Genomic DNA, 23,089 nt, shown 5'->3' on the forward strand with positions numbered 1-23,089 from the left:
AAGCTTCTGCAGGGAAAAAAAAAAAAAGGTCATTATGGGATTATATGAAATCATGTGTGTGAAACTTTTGAAAATTGTAAAGCATTATAGAATTTAAAGTCTTTTATTCAATAAAAAAATATTTTTAAAGCTCTGCACAGCAAAGGAAACAATCAATTGTGTGAAGAGACAATCTATGAAATGGAAAAAAATATATCCATATAGCCAGTAAGGAGTTAATATACAAAAATATATAAGAAACTCAGACAGCTCAATAGCAAGAAAACAAATATCTGATTTTAAAATGGGCAAAAGACCTAAATAGACATTTCTCAAAATAAGACATACAAATGGCCAACAGGTATATTAAAAAATGCTCACCACCACTAATCATCAGGGAAATGCAATGTGAGATGGAATGCACAAAAGTACGTGGATAAAGAGGAAGTAAGATTGCCCTCAAAGTTAGGCTTTGAGGCAAGAATCAACAAATAAAAGTTCAAAGAAGAGATATGAAAAGTCACATTAAAGATAGGTAGATAGATAGATAGATAGATAGATAGATAGATGGACTTCCCTGGTGGCGCAGTGGTTAAGAATCCGCCTGCCAATGCATGGGGCACAGTTTTGATCCATGGTCCGGGAAGATCCCACATGCTGCAGAGCAACTAAGCCCACACACCACAACTACTGAGCCTGTGTGCTGCAACTACTGAAGCCCGCGTGCTCTAGGGCCCACGTGCCGCAACTACTGAGCCCTCATGCTGCAACTACTGAAGCCTGCGCACCTAGAGCCCATGCTGCACAACAAGAGAAGCCACTGCAATGAGAAGCCCGCGCACCACAACAAAGAGTAGCCCCCACTTGCCACAACTAGAGAAAGCCCACATGCAGCAATGAAGACCCAAAGCAGCCAAAAAATAAAATTTTTAAATATATATATATATATAAATTTCATGCCATCCAGAAATGATTTAGGTATTAATCTGTCTACTTTAGGATTAAAATATCTGAAGAAGGTATGAAATCCAAATGGGGCTAGCCAGAGAGGCAAATATAATCAGTGTGTATATAAGAACAATCTGGAATAGGGAGACAGCATAGTGAATATAGGTAGATGCATCAGATTATCTTCATCTAAATTCAGATTCAACACCAAGAAATCATTCAATTGCCACTTAGTTCAAGTGTAGTTTACCTATATGAAAAGATTCTACTGGACACAAGACATGAACATCAGTCCTAAGACAGTTAACATTTCTCATTACAATATAATAGGCTAGCATTCTAGCATTACTTTTCAGTGCTTGTAACTCAGGCTGATGTGTCCCTGACTCTGAGAGATGACAATTCATTCAGAGTGGATAGACAAAGTTTCTGAGGCAACAGGCCAAGATCCTGCCACTAAATACTTTCAGTTCACTAGGTACTGAGTGCCACTCTTTGTAACCTCTCCTTAGGGAAATATACCACATCCTAAATTAATGAGTCTCAAAATGCACAGAAGTTTACTAAGAACAATCATTTAAAATTTCTTCCATTTCCAGCCGTCATAGAGTAATAGGAAAAAAATCTACCATCCATCTGAAACAACCACAACACAGACAAAATGTATGAAACAACCATTTGCAAGGCACTGGATATCAGAAAACAAAGGACAGCAATCCGCTTAAAAACAGAAAATAAATGAGGTGAGTGGTAAAATTGCTCCTGCCATGAGAGAGTTTTCAGGCCATGGCACAGGGAGAAACAACCCAGGCAAAGCCCAACAGACTCCCTGAGTTGAGGAGATGGATGATAAGAGTTCAGAAAAACCAAGGCAGCTAGAGTGCATAAGACAGCATGACAAAGAAAGAGAGCAGCACAGGGACAGAGCTCTGAGATCTGTAAAGAATCCTCTCAAGTATTCAGCTGAGTACTTATCAGCACATTCATGTAGAAAACTACTCAAAGCCAGGGAAAGAACCACCCAAAAGGATTAGCGGTAACAGTGCCCAGCATTCACAAAGGGCCTGGAATACTGCCAGTGCCCGCCAGCCAGACTGGAACACCTCATAATTCAAAGGGAGGTGGATAGAGCACTCAAAGGGTATTACCTCAGGAGTAGGGAATAAGTAGCCCCAGAATGAGCACTGCTCTGGTCCCACCTAACAAGACTTAAAAGCAAGAGCCAAAAAGATCAAACTGTTTCCAACTAACTTAACTGTCTCCCAGGCCTAAGCTCAAGAAGATTTATAGAAACACAAAAATATCTTGCACCCAACAAAGTAAAATTGACTATATCCTGGCATCTAATAAAAAATTACCAAGCATGTAAAGAAAAAGGAAAATGTGATCCATGATGTGGAGATAAATAAATAAACTGAAATTCACTCAAAATTGATACAGACTCTTTTTTGTGGCGCCTCAGAGGCAGTCGGCCACTTCAGAATGAAGCTGAACATCTCTTTCCCAGCCACTGGCTGCCAGAAACTCATTGAAGTGGATGATGAACGAAAACTTCTTACCATTTATGAGAAGCGTATGGCCACGGAAGTTGCTGCTGACGCTCTGGGAGAAGAATGGAAGGGTTACGTGGTCCGAATCAGTGGTGGAAACGACAAACAGGGTTTCCCCATGAAACAGGGTGTCTTGACCCATGGCCAAGTCCACCTGCTACTGAGTAAGGGGCATTCTTGTTACAGACCAAGGAGGACTGGAGAAAGAAAGGGCAAATCTGCACGGGGTTGCATTGTAGATGCCAATCTGAGAGTTCTCAATTTGGTCATCGATAAAAAAGGGGAGAAGGATATTCCTGGACTCACTGATACTACTGTACCTCATCGCCTGGGGCTCCAAAGAGCTAGCAGAATCCGCAAACTTTTCAATCTCTCTAAAGAAGATGATGTCCACCAATATGTTGTGAGAAAGCCCCTAAACAAAGAAGGTAAGAAACCTAGGACCAAAGCACCCAAGATTCAGCATCTTGTTACTCCACGTGTTCTGCAAGACAAACATCGGTGTATTGCTCTGAAGAAACAGTGTACTATGAAAAATAAGGAAGAGGCTGCAGAATATGCTAAACTTTGGGCCAGGAGGATGAAGGAGGCCAAAGAAAAACGCCAGGAACAGATTGCCAAGAGTTGGAGGCTGTCCTCTCTGAGAGCTTCTACTTCTAAGTCTGAGTCCAGTCAAAAATGAGATGTTCTAAGAGTAACAAATAAATAAGATCAGACATAAAAAAAAAAAAAGATATAGATGTTAGAATTAGAAAACAAGGACATTAAAACAATTATTATAACTATATTCTTTATCTTTAAAAAGTTAAGTAGATACATGGAAGATATTTTTTAAATCACCCGAAGTGAACTTGTAGAGATAGAAGCTCTACCAGATGGGAATTAATACCAGATTAGACACTGTAGAAAGAATATTAGTGACCTTGAAAACATAGCAGTAGAAATTATCCAAAATGATATAGAAAAAAGAATTTTTGAAAAGAAAAAGAAAATCTGTGACCTGTAGGGTAACTTCAAGCACCCTAAATGTATGTGTAATTGAGAGGAGAGGAGAAAAGATGGAGAACAGAAAAATATATATGAAGAATTAATAGCTAAAAATTTTCTAAATTTCATAAAAATTATAAATTCACTGATACACGAAGTTCAGCAAATCTTAAGCATCGAAAAAGGAATGAAAGAAAGGAAAACTACACAAAACACATCATAATCTAATTGCTCAAAACAAGTGATAAGAGAAAATCTGAAAAACATCCAGAGAAAAAAGACATTATATACAAAGGGACAAAGATAAGATGAAAGATTTCTCATGGGAACAATGCAAGCTAGAAGACAGAGGAGACCTCTGCTCTTGGAGAAGGAAATCAAGATGGCAGGGTCACAGGATGTAGAACTCACCTCCGGCATCAAACACAGCAAAAATACGTCCAAATGTAGAACAATTTTCACCAAAAATTAACTGGAAACTGGCAGAAAGACTCCTGTACAACCAAGGCTGGAAGAGAGATCCACATATAATCAGGTAGAAAGGGAAGAGAAGCGATCAGGTCAGGACCTGTGTGAGGGACGGGGCTCAGAGGAAAAGTGAGACTTCACAGGCAGAGATCCTCCCTGGGAAGTGAGCAATTTGAACTACATGTTGGGCACCCTAGCTTTGGGGTCCTGCACAGAGAAGACAAACCCCCTTGGCTGGTTGGAGGGCAGGTGGGACTAATAGGAAGGCTGGGGGAATCCCAGATCCAGCTCGGAAGGAGTGCACATATGCTTGTTCACTCCCAAAACAGGGCGGAACGTGCAGATCGGAACTTCATGGGTGGCTGACTGGTTTCCTGCAACCGCCTCGTGAGTGCCCCAGCCTGAGCAGACTGAATGCTCCAGCCCTGCTTACTTCACATTGCAGCTCCACACTGTAGTGAAGGCTGCCATGACTGAGGAAAGAGCTCAGCAGTGAAACACAGAGGCAGCTAAGACCAAAAGCACTGTCTAACCAGGGAGGGGGCAGCACAGGCAGCACATCAGAAGAAGCCTAACCTCTGTCTATGGCTGGACCACCACAGCCTATACCCATTCAAATACCAAGAGCCTGCACAGGCACTCCTACTCCAGCACTGCTCCCCTCTGCGACAACGGTGCCAGTGCTGAAAATGGGGAGGGCTCACACTTAAAGGGAACAGAGCCAGAAAGACTCCACCCTCAGGGCTTCTGCTCCAGCAACTTGGGACCTGACCCCACCTTTGATAGGGTAGTGATGGCCACTGAAGAGGGGGGAATCCTTGGCTCATACCTGGCTCTGTCCTTAGCCCTTCCTTCTCCAGCCCACTTCCTACCAAGGTGATAGCTGCCAGCACACCCTGAGGAAAGATGTGACTTATGTTCACATCAAATCCAGCTCTCCCATCAAAACCACTGGGCACATACAAACTATACAAGGATGCTCCCACATAAGGACACTGAATTAGATAACTGTTTCACCTAATTTCATAGAAAGAGAGAAAGTTAAGCAAAATGAGAAGACAGAGGAATTGGTCTCAATAGAAAGAGCAAGAGAAAACACCTAAGAAAACAGAAAAATGGGGCTTCCCTGGTGGTGCAGTGGTTGAGAGTCCGCCTGCCGATGCAGGGGACATGGGTTCACGCCCCGGTCCGGGAAGATCCCACGTGCCGTGGAGTGGCTAGGCCCGTGAGCCATGGCCGCTGAGCCTGCGCATCCGGAGCCTGTGCTCCGCAACGGGAGAGGCCACAACAGTGAGAGGCCCGCGTACCACAAAAAAAATTAAAAATAAACAATTCACCAGATAAAGAATTCAAAGCATTAGTAATAAGACTACTAATTGAATTAGGGAAAAGAAAAGATGAACAAAGTGAGAATTTTAACAAGAAACTGCAAAAATAAAAACAAATTTTAAAAATGAGAACAGTTTAAGAGATAACATCAAATGTACCAACATTCGCAGGAGCCCCAGAATGAGAAGACAGAAAGAGAAAGGGGTTGAAAATGTATTGGATGAAATTATGGTTGAAAACTTCCCAAACATAAAGAAGGAAATGGATATACAGATACAGGAAACACAGAGGGTCCCAAAGAAGATGAATCCAAACAGATCCACAGCAAGACATATCATAATTAAACTGGCAAAAATTAAAGATAAAGACAGAGTTCTAGGGGCAGCAAGAGAAAACCAAAGAGTTATACACAAGGGAACCCCCATAAGACTACTAGCTGATTTTTCTGCAGAAACTTTGCAGGCCAGAAGGAAGTGGCATGATATACTCCAAGTGCTGAAAGGGGGAAAACCTGCAACCTAGGATACTCCACCAAGCAAGATTATCAGTTATAATTGAAAGAGAGATAAAGAGCTTCTCAGACAAGCAAAAATTAAAAGCATTCATCAATCAATACTAGATCTACCCTAAAAGAAATGCTAAAACATCTTCTCTAAGTGGGAAAGAAGTAAAAATCTATAGGAAAGGGAAAATCCCACTAAGAAAGACAAATATATAGTAAGGACTGAGGATCAACCACTTAAATAAGCTACTATGAAGATTAAAAGACAAAAAAATTATAAAAGCAACTATAACTATAATAAACAGTTAAGGGATAAACATGAAGGTGTAAAATATAACATCAAAAACACGAAATGTGGGGGGAGGGGAGTAAAAAATGTAGATCTTTAGAATGTGTTTGAACTTAAATGACCACCAGTTTAAAATAAGTAGATACAGTTGTAGGTCAACATATATGAAACCCATGGTAACCACAAATCAAAAACCTACAACAGATACACAAAAATTAGAGAGAAAGGAACACAAGCATACCACTAAAGAAAATCATCAAACCACGGAGAAGAAACAAAAAGAAGAAGAAATGAACAGAGAAGAGCTACAAAAACAACTGGAAAACAAGTAATAAAATGGCAATAAGTACATACCTATCAATATTTTTTTAAAGATCAGTGGACTAAATGCTCCAATCAAAAGACATAGGGTGTAAATCAACTATACCTCAATAAAAAATATTTTTTAAGACATAGGGTGTCTGATTGGATTAAAAAAACAAGACCCATCTGTATGCTGCTTACAAGAGACTCACTTCAGAGCCAAAGACACACACAGACTAAAAGTGAGGAGATGGAGAAAGATATTTCATTCATGCAAACAGAAACGACAAGACAGCAAGGATAGCAACATTCATATCAGACAAAATGGACTTTAAAACAAAGCCTATAACAAAAGACAAAGAAGTGCATTATATCATTATAATATCATAATAATATAATACATGATATCATATAATAATATCACTATATCATTATAAAAGGATCAATACAAGAAGAGGATATTACAATCATTAACATATATGCACCCAGTACAGGAGCACCTAAATATATAAAGCAAATAGTAACAGACATAAAGGGGAAAATTGACAAGAATACAATAATAGTAGAAGACTTTAAAACCCCACTTACATCAATGGACAGATCATCAAGACAGAAAATCAGTAACACAACAGTGGTCTTAAATGACACAATAAACCAGTTGGACTTAATAAATACCTACAGGGCATTCCATCCAAAACCAGCAGAATACACATTCTTTTCAAGTGTACATGGAACAGTCTCCAGAACAGATCACATGCTGGGCCACAAAACAAGTATCAGCAAATTTAAGAGGATAGAAATTATACCAAGCATTTTTTCCAAACACAATAGTATGAAACTAGAAATCAATTACCGAAAGAAAAATGGGAAAAGCACAAACATGTGGAAGTTAAACAACATACTACTAAAAAACCAATTGGTCAATGAGGAAATCAAAGAGGAAATCAGAAAACACCTCAAAACAAATGAAAATGGAAACACAACTTTCCAAAATCTATGCAATGCAGCAAAAGCCATTCTGAGAGGGAAGTTTATAGACACAGGCCCACCTCAAGAAACAAGATAAATCTCAAATATACAACCTAACCTACCATCTAAAGCAATTAGAAAAAGAAGAACAAACAAAGCCCAGAGTCAGCATAAGGAAGGAAACAATAAAGATCAGAGAGGAAATAAATAAAATAGAGACAAAAAATATAAGAGAGAAGATCAATGAAAGCAAGAGCTACTTTTTTGAAAAGATAAACAAAATTGATAAACCTTTAGCCAGGCTCACCAAGAAGAAAAGAGAGGACCCAAATAAACAAAATAAGAAATGAAAGAGGAGAAATAACAACCAATACCACAAGATACAAAAAATCATAAGAGAATACTACAGCTATATGTCAACAAATTGGACAACCTAGAAGAAATGGACAAATTTCTAGAAACATACAACCTGACAAGATTGAATCAGGAAGAAATAGACAATCTGCATAAATGGATCGCTAGCAGTGAAATTGAATTTGCAATTTAAAAAAAATTTCCAGCAAACAAAAGTCCAAGACCAGACAGGTTCACAGGGGAATTCTACCAAAAATATAAAGAAGAATTTTACCTATCTTTCTCAAACTTTTCCAAGAAATTAAAGAGGACAGTAAACTCCCAAATCCATACTATGAGGCCACCTTTACCTTGATACCAAAACCAGACAAAAACACTACACAAAAGGAAAATTACAGGTTAATACTTTTGATGAATATAGATGCAAAAATCCTCAGTGAAATATTAGCAAACTGAATCCTACAACATATAAATAGAATCATACACCATGATCAAGTTGGATTTATTCCAGGGATGCAAGGATGGTTCAATATTTGCAAATCAATCAATGTGATACACCACATTAACAAAAGGAAAGATAAAAATCACATGATCCTCTCAATAGACACAGAAAAGGCATTTAACAAAATTCCACATCTACTCATGATAAAAACTCTCATCAAAGATGGTATAGAGAGAGCATATCTCAACATAATAAAGGCCATTTATGACAAACCCATAGCTAACATCATACTCAATGATGAAAACCCAAAAGCATTTCCGCTAAAATCAGGAACAAAACAAGGATGCCCACTCTCACACTTGTTTAACATAGTATTGGAAGCCCTAGCCACAGCAATCCAACAAGAAAAAGAGATAAAACATATCCAAATTGAAAGGGAAGAAGTAAAACTATCACTCTTTGCAGATGACATGGTATTTTATATATAGAAAACCCTAAAGTCTCCACCAAAAAACTATTGGAACTAATAAATGAATTCAGAAAGTTGCAGAATACAAGATCAATATAGACAGTCTGTTGTTTTCCTATAAATAATGAACTATCAGAAAGAGAAAGCAAGAAAACAATCTTGCTTAAAATCGCATCAAGAAGAATAAAATACCTAGGAATAAACTTAACCAAGGAGGTTAAAGACCTATGCTCTAAAAACTATAAAACATCGATGAAGGAATTTGAAAATGATACAAAGAAATAGAAAGATATCCTATGTTCTTGGATTAGAAGAATTAATATTGTTAAAATGTCCATACTACCCAAAGCAATCTACAGATTTAATGTAATCCCTATTAAAATGCCCATGATATATTTCACAGAACTAGAACAAATAATCCTAAAATTTATATGGAACTACAAAAGACTCTGAATTGCCAAAGAATTCCTGAGAAAAAGAACAAAGCTGGAAGTAAGTCCCTGAGTTCAGACTACACTACAAAGCTGTTGTAATCAAAACAGCATGGTACTGGCACAAAAACAGACACATAGATCAATGGAACAGAATAGAGAGCCCAGATATAAACCCACACACCTATGGTCAATTAATCTACGACAAAAGAGGCAAGAATATACCATGGAGAAAAGACAGCCTCTTCAGTAAGTGGTGCTGGGAAAACTGAGCATCTACATGTGAAAGAATGAGATTAGAACATTTTGCCACACCTTATAGAAAAAATATACTCAGAGTGGATTAAAGACCAGAAACAATAAAATTCAAACAATTTTTCTTCAAACTACTTTTTCAAGTTATCAAACATCCACGTTTGTCTTTGAGCTAACTTTATCTTTGTAGACTGTGAACATTTTTTCATCTTTTACTTATATATTTCATCACATGCCTATTAGTAGCAACTTTTTTGCCTATTAAAGGAATTTTTAATTTTTCTATTTTTATTTTGTTAGTTTATAATCACTTCAGTTAAAAGTGACCACATCTGGATATCTATCATTCTAGTGGTACAACTCTATAATCTGCTATATAATGACTATGACTAGGCATGTATCTCCATTGCTCAATAATAGCCAACTAAATTCTTTGATCATTGACATAACTTTAACACAGAAAAGAGAAATAGCTAAAATATATGTTTTTTAAATTTTTATTCCCAGAAATTCTTATTCTAAATGAACATCTATAATTAGATATAACATTACTAAAATTTTCATATATTTTTAAAAGGCCTTACAACTAGTCTTTTTCCAGAACCAAGTTTTTGCTGTTCAGTCTCTTGTCTTTTATCTGCATCCGTTGCAAAAGCAAGTACTTGGTATCTGTTTAAAAGATATGGAATAATTGTAAGTGACTTTATAGTTAAAAAGTGTAAATTATTTTAAACTTTAAAAACACATAATCTCAGTATAGCTAAAATTTTTAAATGCACATTATCTACAAACCTTACGAATAACCTTCCCCTTGATTTTAAAAATTGTAAAATTTAGTAATGAATTCACACTGAATGATACTGTGGCTTAAGACTATGTAAAACTGCAATGGTAAAGAAATTATAACCATATGTCCCAAAATTCAATGTTGGAAAAATAGCTCTGCCACATATCAAAGCATTTCCATTAGAAGTTTATGTGACAAAAACAATACTCAAGAAAGATCCAGCACCAAAACACAAAATAGAAAAAAATACAAATAATGCAAAGCAACCAGACGACTTGTTGCAAACCCCCAAAAAAAGTAGTAGTAGAAATAGTAGAAATTATTAATAGATAATTTATGGACCCCAGAACACCTGAGTTTAATTCCCAGCTAAACCATTAACTAGTTGAGAAAATTTTTTTTAATTAATCACTCTGTCTTATCTATAAAATGGGAATAATAATCTCAAACTGAAGCATTGTTAAAAGAATTAAAAAATAATTTAGTGCCTAGTACAGTATCTGGTATACACTAGGTGCCCAATTATTGATTAACAGATTGACAAACACATAGACAGATACAGATTTATATATACATAGAGATAAATCACATAGTAATTTATCTGGTATGTAATAAGTTCTCAATAATGGACATTATAACTTTCTATAAGTATTTTAAAGCTTTTATTTCAATAGTAACATTTAACACAACATTGTAAATCAATTATACTTCAATAAAATAAATTTTTTAAAGTTAAAAATTAAAAAATAGTAACATTTAGCTCAAATCATTCTTAAAAACAATTTATAAATATCATTCAATTTAGAAATGATTCAGACAATAAAGTTTAAATTCCCTTACTCACATTAATTTATGGTGTATTGTTAGAGTAATAATCCTACTCAAAATGAAGAAATTTTAGGCTCATAGATTCCTTTCCCTCTTTTTTTTTTTTTTTAAGTTTCTTACTTTTATTGTTGGTGCATATCTAGTTACATAGGGGAGATAGGGAAGGCTCTCCAAAAGGTAACACTTAGCAGAGAAAAGGTATTAGAAGGTTAACAAAAACATCTCAACAAATAATTAAGCCTTTCCCTCTTATTGAATCAAAACTTCTTACATTGCTCTTTGATAGCTAAGAGGAAAATTAGTAGGTAGATATATTCAGGCATCTCATATTGTCTAAAGAAAGATGTCTGATAATGTAAACATCAGGGACCTGAATAAATAAAGGCAATGCAGAATATCTAAACAAGTACTGAAATTTACACTGGTATTCAAATATCATATACCAACTCTTTTTTTTTTTTTGCAGTACGCGGGCCTCTCACTGTTGTGGCCTCTCCCGTTGTGGAGCACAGGCTCCGGATGCGCAGGCTCAGCGGCCATGGCTCATGGGCCTAGCTGCTCCGCGGCATGTGGGATCCTCCCGGACCGGGGCACGAACCCGTGTCCCCTGCATCGGCAGGCGGACTCTCAACCACTGCGCACCAGGGAAGCCCATATACCAACTCTTAAAGCCTTCTATCTCAATCAGCAATACTTAATTTGTAAAAAGCCTCCAATTTTCAGTGAATGCAGAATGACTATGAATTAAGATCGATTTTGCAATGCATTCATGAAAATTACAGTTAATAAGAAAGCTTAATGTATATAAAGTTCATTCATTCAATAAACATATAGTAGGGATCTCATATAAGCATTAACAAGGGGGAAAACTACTACATGACCTATATCCACCAGGACCTTCCAAAGTAGTTGTGAAGATTCATATACAAACAAATAAGTGTAACTCAGAGTGCCCTGTGCTAATAGAAGGTATGCATATAAATACCAAGGGAATATGATCGCAGGAACAGGTAATTGGGGTGGAGGAAATACATATGTTCTTGGTATCAGTTCAGGAGGAGAAAGCTAGGTTTTGAAAAATGAGTGAAAACTCATCATGCTGTTAAAGAGGTAAAAGGCATTATGGCAAAGCAAACAGCACATGCAAAGGCATGCAGCAGTAAAAGAGACATGAAAGGCCATGGCAGGAGTTTAGGAGAGATGCATGGCGGAGAGGAATGAGTCATGGGAAATGAGACAAAAAAGGGTAGGAGGCTGAAGATCTCGGCCTTGTAAAATCATGCTAAAAAATCCCGTAGGTAGCTGCAGCAAATATCTCAACACCATCTGAGACTGACCTTCAAAATCCCTAACTCTCCAAAAAATTAGACCTCATAGTCCAACCTCCAAATAAGATTGCTTTACTCTCTCTGGTTCATGGTAACAGAAATTAGTATGCACTAGTGACTAGAACATCAGTCCAGAGCTGGTCCTGCAAATGGATCTAACCTTCGGCAATTAATTACATAGGCCATTCATTTCCTGCAGACACCAACCTACCAGAGGATGATATGGATATTAATGAGATTGTTGCTATATCCAAAGATTTTGAGCTGTTTGAAGCTTCTTATATAACTAAAAAGAGTTATTATTTCATGTGAGGCATAAGTGAACCCCTAAAGTGGCCTCATTAACATCAAAACAGCAGGCACAGACACAGCCAAAATTGACTCCTGATTTCTAAATCCAGACCAATTCTCTTCCCAGAAGACAACTCAGAAGAGTATTTTATTACTAAACGTAACTGACAGTAAATTTAGATGATGACAAACTTACAACAGCATTTACTTTATGATTCTTCCTTAAATTCTCTTAACTGTGACCAATAATGTACATGGAAATCTGTTTCCAAAACCAAACAATTCCAAGCAGACTTGGAATTTCTGAAATAAAGAAAACACTTGGATTTTTTTTTCTTATCGCTCAAGTGTTCCGTGATATAAGCTAAAGAATAAAATTTCCTTGTTGGAACTGCTGAAAGAATAATCAGGTCCAATGTAAAAAGATTTAATGAAAGAGTGTCACATGTGTTTTTCAGAACAGAAAGGGCACTAATCACAGATACAGCAAGTCCAGGTGAACAGTGGTACTTTTTGAACCAATAGCCACAAACACTTAACAGGTCCTGTGGAGCACCAATGACAAACTCAACCGTATAATTTAGTGCTCCTCTGTATCACATCGTAAAAACAGCAGCAAGTAACTAAAATATGGATTGAGGTGTCACCGAACACAAAAGTAAACCCTCCAAAATCATTTATTTTCAAATGAAAAATAGTTGTCACCTCAAAGTGTACCAGGAGATTTGGGAACTTTGATACTTAACCTGCAGAACTCTACTAGAATTGGAGGCTCTGGATACAGAGCATTACTACATTCATTCCAGCTATAGTTAAAGCATTCTTGATTATGCCTGGGAGAATCATTTTCATTGGAAGATACCAATAACAAAATAGAAGGTTTCCTCATAAACTTTTCATTCCTTCATTAAGATCTTGTTAAACATCTACTTTCAGCAAGGTACAATGCTAGGCACTTCAGGGGATACAAAATCCCTGCTATCAAGGAACATTTAGCCTAGTCAAGGAGAAAAACAAGAAATGTCATATCAGTGAAAGCATGAATAGTGCTTATGGAAAGCAGTGAAAAATTACTCTGTGAATTGAGAAGAAGGGGTTGTTACTGACAGCTATGTCAGGCAAGATCTGAATGGGGAGCAGGGAGGCTTCCAGACCTAATTTTCATTCACAGAAAAGGAAGGAAGAGCATTTCAGACAGAGTACAGCATGAGCAAAAGAGCAGAGAGAAAGAGAGAAGCTCTGAATATATATGAATAACACCAAATATTTCAGTTTGGCAAGAGCCTAAGGCTGGTGAAGAACACAATCCTCTTTTTAAAATACTATCCATTAAATTCAACAAACAGATTTTTAAATACTGATTTAAAGACTATTGTCTACTTAGCAATGTATTAATATTAGGAGCCACTGTAGGGGTACAGGGGAAAGTGTATAGCAAACAGGGGAGAAAGATAAAACTCCTGGCAAGTATACTTCTTCCGGGAGCCTCCTTACATTCAACTCTTATTTAAAGGTATCACCTCTAGGCTTCTCAGTTTCCTGTGCACAGTGCTGCCATAGCCAGTATCACAATGAACTGAAGTAGCTGATTGACTTGCTACCCACTTGCTGGCATACTGCTGGAGGACAAGAGACAGGTCTTATCTGGCTTTGCATCTCCAGTGCTTTGCACAGTGTGTGGCACAGAGAAGCCTCTTGAAAAATGTTTGCTGAATGAATGACTGAACCAATGAACTGAATTATTCCTTTAGTGAACAGGTATTTAAAACAGATTCTGCTCTCAGGAACCTGATAATGTAAGACATACTCTGGAACATTTTAGCACAATACAAAAAGCAAATATGATATTGGGCAAAAATCAGTGTGTTGGGCAATAATATATCCAGGAGGTTAAAAAAAGGAGGATATTTAAACCAGTTAATTTTAAAAGTTCCTTCCAAATCTGAAAGTTCACTTAACAGAGGTAAAATGGGACTGGAGCATAAAGAGCACTGAATGTCATATGAGAAGATTTAGATTTTTTAATGGACAACAAAAATTATTCTGGCTTAAAGAGGTGTTTTAAAAGAATAGCTATGAGAAAGGCCCTTCAAAGTCTACATTAGAGGTTAAAAACAAACAAACAAACAAACAGAAATCCAAGTGAAAAGATAAAGGTCTGAATGCCAGTGGGAATGGGAAGCAAGGGCTGAATAAGAGAAAAAAAAAAAGGTAGAAAGACCACGATTTACTGACTATATAATTCTGACAAGCAAAGGAAAGAAAAAGAGAATAAAAGATGATCCAAAGTTTGTACAAATGTGGCCAAGGGAATGGCCCAAAGCCCCTCCTCTACCAAAAAAAAAAAAAAAAACTCTCACTTCAAAAGAAAAACAACACTCAAAGTATGTCCTGAATTAGAATCACCTGGGGTGTGTATTTGTGATGATTTCTTGGTCTTTTCCCCAAACCTACTAAATCAAAATCTAAGGGGTTGGGGATTAAGAACGTGCAAATGTGCATTTCATAAAAGGATGCTCAGATGATTCTTATGCACACTAAAGTTTGAGACTCATAGCCTTCTCTAGTTCCTATTTGAACATAGTTGATCTGTTTTTAAAGTAATTAAACATCAATATCAAAAATGAAAATGAATTATGTCTTAAAAGCCTTTTCTATTAACTGATTATATTTTTAACTGATTATAAATAGATTTAATGAAGGCTCCAAAAACCAAACTTACAGTTTTCCTGCTTTCTCCCATCCTAAATTACACCTGTGATTACCATTTAATCTATTAAAGTTGAAAGTATATATAAATACAACATACTACTCAATGTTATAAACCCTCTTGATTGTCATCATTTCACAATAATCACATATCCCATGCATTTTTACCATTTTAAAAGATCGACATAATAAATAAAGTGTGCACTTTTTTAGTCTTAGATGGAGATGAATTTAATAGATCAGTATGTTGGAGAATTACCACAGTTAAAACAGTATGAGTTTCTGTGAGATTAAACCTTCACATTAAAGAAACCTACACATTGTTTTCTCATCCAATCACTCCTAGAGTTATTACCAAATTAATTCCTATTCCGATATTTCAAAGAGTAAGTCATGGAATATTCACATCTTTGTATCATGACCCCAGTGTAACACTGCTAGTATCACCCTACTTGGCAAGAACTGGGTGGAAAGGTGAAAAGCAGATCTTCTCAATATTGCTTAAGTTTTGGCAGGATTGAATGAATTATTTTTCCCAGCTTCTCATAATAATTATGATATTTTATTTATTATCAGTAGCAATGCCACAACTCACTCATCTCCTTTGGACAAGCGCCATAGGAGTTGTAGGATGAATATGACATAATGATACACTACCTCCATCAGTTAACTTCTGCTTACTCACAAACATTTGCTTATTTTCAGAGTTTTAAATCCTCAATGCCTTAACAATAATTCTCAGAATGTAGATTGTCACTTTTTAAGAGAAAACTACATTAACTTGCAATATACACAATAATAAAACTTGAAGGCAAAAATTTACATCTGTTGCCTGATGAATTTATATTTTCTTCCTGCCTTGGGAAAAATCATGTGGCCAAAAATAATACTGAAAGGCTATAATGAAGTGTTGCTTAGATGTTTAAAGTTCTAAATGCTGCCATCAGTAAGATAACAACAATAAAGTTACTTAAAATATTATAATTCTCCAAGTCTATTTCTTTTCCCAGAATGGATTTTTACTTTTTTTCCCATTCTCCCTTCCAATAAAAAACACAGCCTCCAAAAACTCAAAACCATAATTTTTATTGAAATTTAGCTGGTAGAGAAGAAAACGGTCTCTCTGAAACACAATTCACCAAAATCAATATGAATTTCTAGCAAAAAGTATAAGCTGTTTTCATAGGGTCATTTTCATACTTCACTTCTGTAAGCTGTTCTTTTAAAAACATTCATAAACACACTTGTATTTCTTGCCAGTATTCTTCCTATGTCATATACATTCTTTTTTTGTTATAAAATCATTCTATATATGTATTTGTACCTGGCTTTTTTTCACTCAGACTGTGTTTTATTATTTATAATTCAAGGAACAATCGCAATAATTATTGAGCATTTTCTATGGGGTGGTAACTTGACATACACTTAATTCTTTTAACAAATTTGTCGAAATAGATGTTATTACCTCCTTTACATTCAGGATAAGGACACTGACGATCAAACAGCTGTGAGTAGCAAAATCAGGACTCCAATCCAGGTGTGCCTCTCTCCAAATCCTTCCTCTCAATCTGTGCACTATACTGCCTTTCAAATGTTTTATGATATGTAAATGATATCCTCTAAGTCACCACAATTACATTTTATCAGAGAAACCACTCTCTTTTTCATTTGCAATATTCAAGCTCTTTGTGGATAAGAAATTATCAGCAGCATACACATAAAAAACCATGATTCCAAAGATTCAAGATCCAAACTTACTTGTAACTTTCCACTTGTCGGCAGGATGAAACAGTAATGAAGGAATCTGTACGGGAACTGTAAGCAAGAGGGCCAGGTAAAAGAGAACCAGGGAGAAATCTTCCAAAAGCATAGCTCTCCTGCTCAAACACCATCAGCATTCCATCCATAGACTGGATACAAATTAAATCGCGACCTAAAGAAGAATTAGAGGAAATTAGGTAACTTATTCTTTTTATGAATGTAATGATTTTATCACTATTCACCACAAATATGTCAGTTAACTTTTTCCCCAAGGGACAAAATGGGCAGTTTAAATTTTAAATCTCAAACTGATGAAGCTATAAGATTATTGTATATCACTATCTACACATTTCCCAATTTTTTCATTATTCATAATATGTCTATAGTTTTAAATACATTTATTTTCATTTATTTGAGCTAAAATCCGTAGCTCAAGAGAATACCTGAGAACAATCATGACTCTGCAAGATATCATTTTTTCCAAAATCAGAAATATAAACGGTTCTACACGATGCCTTCTCTTCTTCATAGTATGTCAGCCCCATACTTTCAAATGACTTAGACATCAGTCAAACACAGCAGACCAAATCCATAGACATGTATTAAGCACCAGTTTTATACAAATCACAGTGTTGAGCACTGTTGGGAGAGAAAATGACTAATACCGAATAACGCTAGTCACTGATTGCCCTAAACTATCGATTGATTTTGAAGTGTCTTCTACTATTAGTCTGTAAACATTAACTACAAAATTCACAGTTCTTAAAATATACTGAAAAAAATATATATATACTGAGATGATGATAATGATGATGATTTCTATGGTACAGTATAGTATCCCTAATCTGAGAAAGATCTAGTGGCTATAACTTTTCATGTTCTGCTAATGTGATTAGTGTATCCTATAATCTATTATATAGGGAAGAACGATGTCAAAGAAAAATTAAGTTACTCATTAAGAGAATAAACAAAAGGTCAATCTTCTAATTAATTTGTCATCTCTAACCCATACTTACCATATACAGTAAGTCGTGTAGTAACTATTCTATTTTACCTTGGATATCAGTGCCAATACAGTTAACCCTAAATTTTGAAATTTAAAGAATACTTTGCTCAAAAAGAAATTAAATTGCATAGAAATGGATGGTAGTCTTATTATGGTATCTGAGTATGGATATAAGGGCAATTTTTAAAAATGAAAATGTGTTGCCAAAGGAGTTTTTTTAAAAAGAAAACAAACTGAGACCTTTGGGGTGCTTATTACTGCAACATACTCTATCCCATCTTAATTGATTCAATACATTTAACAACTTTAAATAGTCTCAGAGATGTTTCAGGTTGAATACTGTCTTAGCATATATTCACAAAATACACATCTGAACCACTCTGGGATCGCTAGAGAGAAAGGGATTGTTCATGTTAATGCTGTTTTGAAGAGTATCCCCTCAAAGCTCAAATTCTTTTATAAGGCATAGTAGGTTTTTCAGTCATTGTTTTAAGCTTTTTAAATCTATTCTTTATCTACTATGCTTATTTAAGTTTTCATAAAACAAGATATGAGTTTGCATGGATGCTGTATGTATATACTTGCTGTACGAGTGTATTCACAGAGATATATTCAGACAAAGAGTACCTCATCTATCCAGAATTTAACTATATAGCAATCCTCCTGTCTGTACCAAGCAAAAATGAAAAAGTATAAATATGCCTCTAAATAGTCAAAATAGATGCTGCAAAGTCTTTGTAATGAAAATCATGCAAACTTTTTACAGGTAGGATTCCCAGGTCTCACTCAGGGCATCAATTCTTATTTTAATTATGGTTCGAACAGTTGCAGTTCTCATAAACAAGTTACTGATATTCCAGGAGCTTCAGCCTCCTTGTTTATAAAATGAGTATATTTGCCTAAGAGCTCCAAAGTTAGAGATAAGATTTAATAGTCTCTAACACTGTGTAGCACACATAAAACACAAGAAATCATAGCATCATTATAATGGTTATCATTACCTGCTTCCCCAGCCCAGAGAAAAGAAAATAGCAAATTAGAAAAGGTATGAAAACACTGATAGCTGTGAGCAGTGACAGCTATGCCCCAACAAAAAAGAAGACAACAGGAAATCTATAAAATATATATCAAATAATTCAAAAAAGAATAACAGTCAGGGCTCAGCTTAGAAGAATTACTAGCCCTATATATCTCAAAAAGAGAAATGTCATATTATAATGTACTAGTAGCTATTAAATGGATTTCATACAGTTTAGCATAGTTTAGTCATTTGCAAAAACAAACTTGTGGCCGAGATGCTAACGGCTCCCCCTAAGAGCCATTCTTTCTTTTGGTACTTGAATTATCACTAGACTCATGGCCATTCAGTTAGAATAAAGCCTATATCTCCAGGCCTCTGTGACAGATACATCATATGAGTACTTTCTCGCCAATGAGATGGGAGCAGGGTGATATGTGCAACACCCAGACTTACCCTTAAAAGGACTGAGTATGCACTCCCTTCCCCTCTTCCCAGCATGGTGGTAGGGCTGGAACAGCTATCTTGGCCTCAAAGATAGAAGCCACATATTGAGAACAACAGAGCTGCCTACCAGTCCTGGACCACTTTATCTCCAGGTGTTTAAATCTGACAGAAACAAACATCTTCCTTAATTAAGTTTGGTCTTTATTAAAGCAATGAAACTTATATCTTAAATAACACAGAACTTATCTGAGCATAAAGATCCATCCAGCTTTACTGACTCTTAAAATTTAATTTCACTTGATTGGATCCTGATACCAAAAAACAATCAGATATAGAAGACATTGGGACAACTGGGGAAATTGGAATGTGACTGCATGCTAGATAACATTAGGAAATTATTTTTAATTTTCTTAAGTGTAATTATGGTATTGTGATTACATATGAGAATGTTCTTATCAGGAAATGTGTTCTGCAATAGTTATGAGTGAAGTGGCATAAGATCTATAACTTACTTTCAAATGGTTCATAAAAAGAAAAAAGTGTGTGTATACATGTATATACATTTATACATGTATATACATTTACAATATATACATTTACATCTAAATGGTGGAAAAATGGACATTCATGTTACTTGTTCTGATATTTAAATTTTTTCACAATAAAAATGTAAACAAAGTGTTCAAATATATTCCTTTAGTATACAAATGCACTTTTTTAACCACCAAGGAGGGAACTGAGCACTAGTAAATTGAGCAGGACTTAGGAGGAGAGCAATAAATCTAATCTTAATAAGTTAAGAATCAGAGACAGAAGAAATCCAATCAATGAAACACATGCAATGACCTTGACCTATGGGGGAGGATATTACTGTAACCAAAATATACTCTCTGTATTATTAAAGAATGTGAGGTCAAGGCATGTATACTTCCAAGCAGAAGTACAATAAAATTTGAGTTCATTTCAATATGTTGAATGTCTCTGAACGACAAATCTTCCAGTCTCCCAAAGACCTTAAAGAAGTCGTCCTCAAAGTGTGGTTCCCAGACCACCAGCATCAGCATTGTCTAGGAAATTCTTAGAAATGCAAATCCTAGGGTCCCACTCTATACCTATGGAATCAGAAACTATGATGATAAGGCCCAAGTCTAGGTTTTAACAAGCCCTAGAGGCTATCGGATGCATGCTAAAGTTTGAGAACTACTGCTTTCGCATGGTATGACAAAGAGCTAGAGCTTGAAGAAAACTTGAGCCCCAGAGAACACTTGGCTCCTTAGCATGATATATGAAGTCTTATTTCCTGAAACTCTAGCAATATAGGGGAGATATAACCCCACATGGGCTGCCTCTAGAGTCAGATAATCTGAGTTTGAGTCCAGTTCAACCAATTATTAGTGGTGAATTTGGGCTCAAGTTTCCTTATCTGCAAGATGGTGTACCTAACTTAGTTAGCTGTTGTGAGAATTAAATTAAGTAATGTACGGAAACTAGATCCAGCAGGTGTTAAATACTGCATCGCATTATTATTTTATAATTATTTTCTAAGTCTCATACTAAATGTTGTATTAATATTTAACTACTTGCTGTTTCCCACATACATTGTAGTGGTGCAACTTCCTTGCTTTTGCTTATGTTATTTCCTTTCCAAAAAACTTCTTACACTTTTCTTCCCCTGGGATAGTGAACATTTGCTGGATGCCTCCTGGTCATCCATTGCCCTCTCCTCCCATCTTTAGCCATGAGGCTTGAATGAGACTGACTCCATTCTAAGCTTGAGAGTAGGTAGGCCCTGACTTATATAAACTAATTAGTATCCCACTAGTCACAGTGATTAGTTAAGGGATGGTTATAATTTACAGCCAATGAAAGAAACTAAATCCCTAAACTGAGCTGAAACTAAAGAAAAACTTACTCTTCCCCCTGGGGAGTAATATGTGAGGAGGATAAGGTCTGGAATCACAGAAGCCATTAGGCTTTTACAAGGGTGTAGTTAAGAGGGCCATGGAAGACACTGTTTAAGCCAGTGCATCAAGCCGCACTTGGAGCCAAACCTATCCATGGACTTTATAGGCAATAAATTCTCATAAATATTGAAGCTGAGTTGACTCTCTGTCCCTGAATCAAGTGCATCAACCCATTTGTCCTCTGAGAGACATCACAGACTGAAGCTCGTCTTCCCAGAAATCTTCTCTTTCCCTTCAATTACCCTCCATCTGTGATCCCACAGAGCCCCATCCTTACCGTCATCTTACAACTAATCACTGATTGAAATTATCTGTTTTTGTGTCTCTCATTATCCCTAGCTTAAACTCAACGGCAAGAAGGTATATCTTATTCATCTCTGTAAATCCAACGATTAGAAAATGCCTGGCACATAGGAGATACATTAATAAATGTCTGTTGAGCTGAAGTAAGCTAGGCAAAATACTTTATTCATCTGCAGCTCAGATTGGCTGAGGCTTTATTATATGCAATTCACATACTGCATTTTAAGTCCATGAAAAATGCTTTATTTATTACAATCCTAGCCACTGACGATTAGAAAAATGTAGGGATCAATCCAAAACATTACTCAAAAATAAATAAATAAATCCTTCAAATCACTGTATTGGAAGCCACTTCAGAATACATACCAAAGGCTCCCCTTACTGATAATGAGAACAGAAAGAACAGCCCAGAGAAGCCATGAAAGTTCTGTAGTTCTAATAGAACAGAGCCAACAGGAAGATTTCATAAAAGCGATGGGATTCCAGGAGCTATTTAAATGACCTAGCCATGAACCATACTCAAAGAGTCTTTACCACATGCTCAGTATTATATTAGGAGCTGTAAGAAATATAGAACAACAGCAAATAACTACTACTGCCACTGACTGAGCACCTGTTATATTCCTGCCTTTGTGCTAAACACTTATGTAGCATATAGCTATAATCTTTAATAACAATAGTCCCATTTTACACATGAGAAGACTGAAACCCACAGAGCTTAAATAATTTGTCTAATGTCAAAGAATTAAAAAATGACAGCTAGCACTCAAGTCAGAATCTGACTCCATTTTACTGCACTGGATCCACTTTTTTTAAAATAACGTAAGTTAACATATAAAATCTAAATGATGTGAAACTGACTAAGCACTATAGAAAATCAAAGAGCCTCATTACAGTGAACTTCCTGGGAAAGGTTTCATGGTAGAGGTAGGATGTATCCTACCTCTCAGTTGAGAAGGATACCTAGACTGAGAAGGATAAGTAGAATGAAAAGAGATCAAAGGTAAAAGCAGAGGAAATTTCTGCAAGAGAAAAAGAACATATTAGAAAAAGATACAGAGGCAATTAGATTTGATCCAATACAATGGATCAAGTTCTACCAACTTGAGGGTATGAAATGTAAAAGCAACAGATTGAAAAGATGACAATAGCTAAGTGATGTTCCCTCAAAAATTATGCCTAAATAATACAGGGAAAAAAATATCTTTTAAAGTTGAAATAACTAGGAAGGGTGGAGATTTCATCAGAATTTAAAATCTGGATGTTTATCTCATTAATCATAACCATGATGACAGAAAAATAAGCATTGTGATTTGAAATACTATTTGAAAGATCTAGGAACAAACTGACAAAGGACCTACCAAAATCATTT

General features: G+C 36.0%; 1 protein-coding gene and 1 pseudogene across 5 annotated transcripts in view; one reads left to right on the forward strand and one right to left on the reverse strand.

The window, feature by feature from the left end:
- Window positions 1–23,089, reverse strand: part of BBS9 (Bardet-Biedl syndrome 9) — a 453,658-nt gene that overhangs the window by 338,223 nt on the left and 92,346 nt on the right. For all 5 annotated transcript variants that reach the window (XM_089917019.1, XM_089917020.1, XM_089917021.1 and 2 more), the window contains exons 7-8: window positions 16,977–17,151; window positions 9,860–9,944 (exon numbers count right to left, since the gene is read on the reverse strand). In XM_089917019.1, coding sequence (XP_089773145.1) covers window positions 9,860–9,944; window positions 16,977–17,151 — 260 coding nt within the window. The remainder of the gene's footprint in view (window positions 1–9,859; window positions 9,945–16,976; window positions 17,152–23,089) is intronic.
- On the forward strand, window positions 2,197–4,860 carry LOC149748391 (small ribosomal subunit protein eS6 pseudogene; annotated as a pseudogene).

The sequence above is a fragment of the Delphinapterus leucas genome, chromosome 9, assembly GCF_059928025.1.
Source record: "Delphinapterus leucas isolate spDelLeu-1000000601 "Yukka" chromosome 9, BTC_Dleu_Yukka2, whole genome shotgun sequence".
Taxonomy (NCBI): Eukaryota; Metazoa; Chordata; class Mammalia; order Artiodactyla; family Monodontidae; genus Delphinapterus; species Delphinapterus leucas.